This window comes from Manduca sexta, chromosome 22 (genome assembly GCF_014839805.1).
Source record: "Manduca sexta isolate Smith_Timp_Sample1 chromosome 22, JHU_Msex_v1.0, whole genome shotgun sequence".
In the NCBI taxonomy this organism is placed as follows: Eukaryota; Metazoa; Arthropoda; class Insecta; order Lepidoptera; family Sphingidae; genus Manduca; species Manduca sexta.
Window position 1 is genome coordinate 8,398,340 of NC_051136.1, and position 9,305 is coordinate 8,407,644.

General features: G+C 34.9%; 1 protein-coding gene across 1 annotated transcript; it reads right to left on the reverse strand.

Moving 5' to 3' along the window:
- Nucleotides 1-1,316: 1,316 nt before the first annotated feature.
- Nucleotides 1,317-7,841, reverse strand: LOC119190149 (heat shock protein beta-1). The gene is made up of 3 exons (XM_037441356.1): nucleotides 7,480-7,841; nucleotides 2,864-3,044; nucleotides 1,317-2,270 (listed from the first exon to the last, which is right to left on the reverse strand). Exons 1-3 carry the CDS (start codon nucleotides 7,665-7,667, stop codon nucleotides 2,076-2,078), a joined length of 564 nt encoding a protein of 187 aa, XP_037297253.1. The 5' UTR covers nucleotides 7,668-7,841; the 3' UTR covers nucleotides 1,317-2,075.
- Between the last annotated feature and the right edge of the window lie 1,464 nt (nucleotides 7,842-9,305).

The following is a 9,305-nucleotide window of genomic DNA, read 5'->3' on the forward strand; positions in this document are numbered from 1 at the left end:
ATTGAGCGTGCGGAATGTTTTTTACATATGTTGCAGTAAGAATTTACGTCACTTTTTATTTCCTGCTTACGTCAACACTTTAAAAGGGCCCCAAACCCAGCAAACCATTAAAAAAACTCATACAAAATAATGATCAACCTAGTAATTGAACCTAGGAACTACCAGTCTACATCCTACAGTATAGATTACATAAACGGCCGGTATACCAAGAAATTAATAACTAAATAAAATAATAAGACAACTTGGTAACATATTATACTATTGGTTCTAACTGTTAGTCAATGATATTAAAAACTAAAAATTTGCCTTGATATTAAAAACTAAAAATTTGACTGCCTCGGTGGCGTAGTTGTATTGCACGTCCGGTGCAATAGCGCTCTGAGGTCCTGGGTTCGAATCCCGGGTCGGGCAAAGTGATATTTGGGTTTTTCTGCTCAGTATCAGCCCGGAGTCTGGAATTTGTGCCCGATATGGCGATAGGCTCGCCCCCTATCACATCATGGGACGGAACATACTTGGCGAAAAGTGGGTGCCCTAGTTGCGCCTCTGCATACCTCTTTGGGGATAAAATGCGTGATGTTATGTATGTATTATGTAAAAATTTGCCTTAGCATGTACTTACTCGAATTTGTGTGTGTGAATGTAAAGACTCGATATTATTATCGAATACACTACGTGTAAATGTCAAATGCTAGTTCTCTTTTTTCTTCGTATTATTTTAAATACATACGTCATGTCTTATATACAACATGCCAATATAGTGAAATGTAAAGAATATCAATTTGCACGTACTAAATATTTTTTTGTTTGATTTGTTAGCGTAAGGCATATCTATAGGGTTTGAATATTATCACTGTTAGTATTTTATGATACAGTAGTTTTTGCTCGCGGCTTCGCCCGGTTAGAAGAGTTTGCCGGGATAAAATTCCCGCTTTATTATTTCCCTGAATAAGAGCCTATGTCATTCCCAGGGTCTCGAAACTCCATACGAACTTTCATCGAAATCCATTGGGTAGTTTTTGAGTTTATCGCCGTCAGACAGGCAGACAAGCGAGAGACTATTGTATAATATATATCTTAAGAATTTTTTAAGAACATTCCGTCATATGTGATTGTTACATAAATTTTACTCGTTTTTGCAACTTTTGTTATTGATGCTCCGCTCCTGTTTATTCATAGTCTACCTCGATAAACGGGCTATCCAACATTAAAAGAATTTTTCAATGCGATACAGTTGTTTCTGAGATTAACGCATTCACACAAACTTTCAGCTTTATATAACAGTATAGATTTAGGTAGAAAATAAAATACAGTGATGAGTTTTTTTATATTTTTATTCACGACTAAAACATTCGTAACAACTGTTTGTACTAAAATATATAAATGTGTATTAAGCTGTTAAGTTGGTGTATTTTATTAATATTATATTTGTTAACGCTGCTAATAGCAGAAAGTGTTAAGCTAAAATGGACTCCTGTATAATGGATAAGACACTTTTATTTATCGTTGTCATAGCCTATCGTCGATTATTCCTTACGATATTAATTAGCTTCAATTATACAAATATTAATATATTACTATAGTTGTGGACCGCGTTTGAAATACTACGAACTGTTGAACTTATCACCCTGGGATCTGGTATAATTATTAAAATCAAATCTTCAGTAATTAAAAACCAACAATAAAAAATATGAAGAATTAGAATCGTCTGGTTTTGTCCACTGTCGAGACTATTATTGTTTAACTTTTTGTTGATGTCGGCTTTATCAGTAAGGTAAAAAAGGGTGTCGCACATTGTTATCGACAAAAAATGCTTGCACTGGATACAGGAACTTTTAAGAATCGCTGTGAACGCATATTTTACTAAAGCAATATTCACATACAATAAGTGCCGCACAACAAAATTGGAATATATAAATACTTACTAATTGACGAATTAAAAAATGTTAATTAATTTTGAGATTCTTTATAAATAAAAATGTTGCCAATTGCTTCTCATACAATTTATAAAAGTAAATTAAATAAATTATTAACAGTATTATGGAATAGCTGCTGTCTCATTGGACCATTAGCGCTCAATGCTTCTGGATGGGGATGTTCCTGTCAGTGATGGCGAGCTGCGGCAGCGGCGCCTCCACTGTCAGGACTCCGTCCCGGGACAGCGATGACTTGATGGCCTCAGGATTCGTTCCCTTCGGCAACAGGAACTCTCTGTTGTACTCTCTGTACACAGACTTTGTATCGGATTTCTCTTCGTGTTTGGCATGGACCTGAAATGCGACACGTGACGCATAAATATCTTATCTGAACGACTTGTCTTTCTTAACCCCCATAAAACAAGATGCCTACGTGTGACCGACACTTTAACGTTGGCATGTTGCCTACTCTTGTAAATAAAGACGAAAACATGCTACATTATTTCGCGAACAATTTACCTTCATTTGACTGTGACAAAAAGTATATAAATTGCGCCAGAAATTCTTAGAACCTCCAACGTAGCAACAACGTAATATTATTATTACGTGTCTATTGTTGTTTTGTCTTTGAATATTTACAAAGATCGTATTATTGCATTCCACCTCAAGATCATCTTAAAAGGCATCTATTTTCGTAACATTGATAAACCATTACTTGGAATACATTACAATACTACCTACCTATAATGTACATATTATGTAGAGCATATTGGAAGGTAAAGTGATAATGGGTTTTTCAGCTCTGTATCCCCCTACCACATAATGGGACGGAACACACAGGCGAAAATTAGGTGCTTTTTTTACACATCTGCCAAACCTTCGGGGATAGAGGGATGTTGTGTTTTTATATTGGAAGGTGTATTTCCAGTAAAACACATCTTACTCACCAATAATTTGTTGTCTACGGTCTTAACGACGATTTCTTCGGGGGTGTACTGACTGACATCGAAACGAAGTTTCAGAGTTTTGCCGTCACCTTCATCTTGAATGAGGGGCGAGTTGAGGCTGTCCCAGTGGCTGGGCTCGGCCAACTGTCTGCTGTCACTGTGCTGTGTCGACGTCGTTGAGCTGTAAACACATATAAGTAACAATAAGTATGAGATAATTACGTTAGTATTTACACCGATTTAGTAGTGTGCGTATGTGACAAATTCTAATTCGACATTGTAAGCGCTAATTAAGTATAAGAGTGAAATTTAAATGGTCCTACATAACCTAATACGAACATAAAATAAGAAATGTATATAACAAGATATTGATTGTATAAGGTTGGTCGTTTTACCTTCGTCGTTAAATAACATTATTAACGTATAATTAATATCTTGGAAAAGTCCTACGACTGAATAAGTAGTCGATAATGTATTCACGTGAAGTTACCCAACCATTATTGATTCCAGGAACGTTTCTGGTGCAACAGACTACAATGCTAATTAATTAAAAGGAACTTAATACTAATCCAAAATGTTTTCATTACTGTACTCATGCATCACGAACATAACATTTCAGTATCGCAAACCTTATCAAAGTGGTCGTGAATGTGGTTTTCATAAAAGTTTACTGAAAACTGATTACAGACATGCGAAATTTGGTCACGCTACATATTTTCCATACAAAATGATTGTGTATGTATGAACTTTAATTAACTGGCAGAACTGCGATGACTCACAGCGCGAAAGAAAACTAGTGCTACATTCTACGGGGCATTGCCATTACCTTGATAACGATAAGACTGTCGACTTTATTTAAGTTCCACGTAAAATATTTCCATTATTTCTTTGTAAGGTGCACAAATAATTCTGTCCCTATTGTAATTGATCATTACACAGCTGATGTCATTCTCGTGTCATCAGTGCAGATACAAGGTCGTGTCAACAAATGAGCTCATCGATATTAGACTAGGTAAATACATATGCCCAAGGTTATTTGTGATCAATTGTGGAAGGGGTTTAATACCGTTGAAATTCAGTTCGAACATATTTTTATACACATTGTAATAGATAAATAATTTAAGCCCACCGCTTCAGCCAGAAGCCATAATAATTTAACTTTTTTGTATATAAAAATTAACAGGTAAATTATCGGATCCAAAAATATAAAAACTGTAGGGAGGTACATACATAATGAAAAAATAATGGATTTTATTGTAGGTTTTTATACACTATGTAATAGATAAGGTTTTTCAAATTATTTCAAATCCTATACCCAATTAGTTAATTTTTTTCAAATAAATTCGAAATGTATCTACATAAAGCTGAAATTTTGCTTAAACAGGTCCGTAGATACATAGTATAACACTCACTTGCAGAGTGCTAATAAGAACAGCACGTTTTACCTTGTTTGGTGCTCGATAATTATTGATTCTCCTAGAAAATATTTATACGTCAATATATTCCAAGTGGTCAGGGTATAGGTACTACACCTAAAGTGCAAATTAAAATGTAAGGCATTGATATCTACACCTATTACTAGCCGTCGAAATTATGTGTGGAACCTCTTTGAACGTGTGCACACTGTACAGTGCCTGGCACTATCGCGTTACGCATTAGTACCGTTGACAACTTATTTATTGTACGGCAATGTCTGGCTGGTCCACAGATATTTCCGACATGAATTATGATTGTTAGATTATTATATTTTCATCTTACGTTATCGCTGTCTGAAATAATTTGCCTGAAAATTGTTAGTTTCGATGTGATATTAGTTACTCTTGTAACGATATCTAAACCAAAACCTCCACGTGTAAGTGTAAGTATGTACTTACAAAGTCACAAATGGTCATAAGAGTGCGAGACATCATGTATAGAAAAAATATTACTTAATAAATACACAAATACTGCAACATAAATAATTAGTACATCCATGCATAAAGAGTTAATAAAAGTAGAAGTAAGTAATGTTGCAAATTTGGTCAATTACCTCTCAGACGACTTGGTTACCCCTCCAGAGGAAACAGATTCGAAATTGTAAGACATGCAAAAAGCAATATTCGCTGTTAGTTTTATTTTATGATTGAATGTTATCATTAGGAGTTGGAGAGCGCGAGGAATAGTTAATAGAACAAAGCGGTTTTTTTTTATTATAGTCCGTGTATCTTCTACTCATGACATTTTTACCATAAAATTTTATATTTTAATCATCATTAGGAATTTAATTCAAGCTTACTAAGAAACTCTCTTGGGCAAATAATAATTTATACTTATGGGTAAAAATTATAATTGCTTTTTAGATATCTACTTATAAAAAAAATGTGTGGGGGCACGTGGTAAAATACTTATAATAGGTATATTTAGGTACTTTTCCTTCTGATCCTCCTTAAAATATAAGGTAGTAACCTTCAATCTACATAAATAAACCGGCGGAGTACGTAACACTTATGAATTTAAAAACTATTAAAAGAAGGATCTGGTTCAATTATCTGTGATAGAAAAATGTATAACAAACAAATAAATAAGTACCTAAAAATATACAATTATACATAAATATAACTTGATAAAAATGGTCTTATCAACAGACATCAAAAGTGCGGTATCATATTATTCGGCCATATCGAGTTTAACAAAGAATATATTACATATTGAATTTAACAAATCGAATTTGTTAAATCGATCGAATGGTAGAAAAAAAAATGCGTTGAAAATGTCATACAGTACCTATTTTCCGTTTAAATTCTCTACGTGGAGATAACATTCCACTGAAAGTTAAATATTACGTAGTGATAAATTACTTTATGACGTCAAAGTATCTTTTCTGAGCGTTCTATAACAGAAAACCATTCAAGAGCATAGCCTCATATTTGCCTAGTGTAGAGCCAGAGCATGTAGAATGTAGTTCTAGTTGAGCCTAGTCACCATAAAAAAACATCGCAGGTCTAATTCTCAGCAGGTGAAGTTGTTTTTGCCAAATAACTTATGTGTGCAAATAATCTTAGTCGGCAATAGATACCTTGTTTTTTATAAAACGATTTTAAATATGTACGAACTTAAATCCACTTTTCAACTATGTATGATAATACTTATACTAATTAAACATTAATTTGATAATAAAATTCTATTCTAGGTAAGATAGGCCTTTACCTACCTTTTTTTAAAACTGGTATCATTATGTGTTCATGTACCAAATTTCAGTTTTTTTCCATATTACATAATATATGACTGTGACTTGTTATGGCTGGAATGTCATATGACGAAACCTTAAATGGTGTCACAATTCGGTATAATTTTAATTATTCCGTTTCCTTTGCGCACTCATCAGTTAAGTCCAAATTTGTACACCCGCTCAGTACTGGAGCATCTACCCACACGCGGCTTGATAGTTACCGACTTGGTTGCAAAAGTATGGGCGGACCAGTTACCAGTCATTCTAAACCTACACTTTAATAACCAAGCAACAAATTGAGAAATGTATTTGACTTGTTTATTGAAATATTTGTTTGTTAGCGCCTTGTGTAAATTGATTAAAGCCATAAAATACTTTAACACCCATTTTAATGATGAGTAAGCGCAGATCGGGGCTGAAGTCTTATACATTTATTTTAACTGCGGGCTACATAGTAAGTATATATTGTGTGAAGGTTGTTATTGCATCATCGAACCCGTGGCTGAAACACTACTAATTCGCTCCAAGTGGGTCATGTATTTGTACAGTAAACATAATTTCAGTACACTCACGCCAGCAAAACATTATCATCTACCCACCAATGATGTAAACACATAATAATATTATTTTGTCGAGTGTTTATAAACTTTATTGAAGTATGTAATGCACGAAACAATTAACTTTAAAATACATTTTTTACAAGATTCTTACTAATTGTTTTTAGTTACTTATTCAATGAAACATGAATTAGTGTGGTTAGAGCGCATGACGTGTGTCCTCGACAGTTCATCTGTCCTCTGTTCTGTTATTATTCATGAATTAATCAGATTAATTTGAATTGCTGGTAAGTAGAAAACATACATAGCTATCCTATAGTGATTTTGTTAGTGTAACCGAGATACTTTTAACTTTCTATGATTGATAGACGAATTACGTTGTCTGACATCCTGTTTACAATTTTATGCATTCTTACATTTTAGCAACAAAGTTTAATGCGTTCAGGAGCCGGCGCAACCGGCGCTATTTCTATTTATGACATCATGCCGCGTCGGTCTTACGTATCGCTGCACGCTTTAAATGGAGGCGAATGAAAAGTTTGCACTTGATGCCGTTCCGTGGAGTGGTCTCGAATAATGCCTTTTGAATATGGCAACTTTCTTAAAGTTGTCGAGATCGCCCGAGGCAGACAACTTTGTTGAGAAACTATCATACTCATTAAATCAAGATTCCCTTTAAGGAAAACGGGGCAGCCACTGTAACTGTTACGTTCAGAATAATAATGTTATCATGCCGCCATCTCGACTCTACGTTCTTGTTAATTCAACATTTTTCCTTGGTGTTCACGTCAGAATAAATAATTATTAAAATATTAATCAATAACAATGTCGCTTAATTATGAAATAAATACCTTGTTGTGCTCTTGAAGAAATTATTGCTTTCTCTGTTCATTAGTTCCGATCTGAATTTACTCATTTCCTCTTCCATTTTTCTCATCTCAGCATCAAATCGCTCCCTAATACTGGAGAATTCAGTGTCAATGACAGAAAAGTCACCAAGCTTGATGGGGATGTTCCTCTTCAGACCACTGTCAGCCATTTTAAAGTAATTTGTCCCGTAGAATTAGTTGAAACTAAACAAACACTGAAATGTTCTTGTGTAAACACGGCTCACAGTATCGCTACGCACTCAACGGCAGACAAGGCAGGACTGATCATTAGTCGTCGGCGGTCGACTCGGCGCCAGGGGGCCTGCGCACAGTTTTAAATAGCCTCAAGTTCGAACGGCGTCGCAGACTCGCTCGGCGTCATTCGGCCCACACTATGCTTCTCGCTCATTCCACGTCTCCTTACTCCCCGGTTCACAAGAATCTTTCGGTGATGCAAAGGCAACGCGGTGGCGGTACTCACAATGTTATGCGATTGATGAATCATTTTATCTGGATTCGTCTCTTCTGTTTAAGGCAATCAGCTACGTACCAGATACTTATTCATTGCGATATTTTTGCTGGATGGCGTGATCGCCATGTCATGAGTAGTCCACTGTGAATGCATACAATTCAATGTGTATAATTAAAACTAAAAAAGGATGAGTTCCACTTAACCTTGTGCGAATTTAAATGTCTAGTTACCATTAATAATTCGATCGTTTCAAGTCTATCTATTCATTTAACTAAACTTCCTTTTTAACATTACACATTCCTACAGACATGCGTCATGAGAACACTATATTTCGTTTGTTTGCTTATTCCTTAATTTAGACACTGTGTTCTGGTCAATGTGGAGTTAGAGAATTGTTGAAACAGTCGTTTAGAATTACAACTGTTAACCAGAAAATAACCTTGAATGAGTCATTGCATTCACATGTATTAAATACAAAAACATATTATTGTGTCAACGGTTAGCAGAATGTATTCTGTAGAAGTAAAATACAATATTTTAGGAAAGTAAGTAATTATTTAGAAGTAAACATGAATAAATCACCTTCTAAGGTAAATATGAATATGACTAAGTAATTATTAAAATAAGTTTACGTGTGCTATTAAAATATAATATATTTTGACATAAATTCTTTAGCAATCAATATCACAAGGAATGGGTGCAACTACATTTGATAAGGCAAATAAGAGCCAAATTATTGTTTTATCTATAAAAATATATTTAAAAGGAAAGTACCATATGCAACAGACAGACACGCAAGTGGAAAGAATGTGAAGTTTCGCTTTCGGCACAGTTTATGCGCTACTGTTGTCGACTATACCTACCCCATATCGCTTGCTGTAAAATCAAGTCATAATAGAGAGCAATGTTAGATAGTGCTCAATGTCAAACTTATGTCGGCAAAAGAGCCGGTGGACAAAGAGAATATACTATAATACTTTTAGAGTGCATAAATGACGCTGTAGTTCATTGATTCCCAAAATGGTACAGGTGGACGCCCAGGGGTCCACGGGAGACTCGACGGGGTCTACATTGGCGTGACCAAAAAGCGGGAGTTCACAATTCATAAGCGGAGGTCCACACACATTTATCTATTTTTAATAGTAAAGAACTAAAATGTTGGCTTGACTTCACCTATCCAATGTAAGCAGATAATATTTTAAAAAGCTCAGCGACTGTTACATGAAAAATCTTGCATATTCTGGAATATAGTACATATTTAGCTGCCTGTCCACGGAAACAAGCAAAATTTTGAAAGTGGTCTATGTGAAAAAAGTATGGGAACCTGTTGTAGACC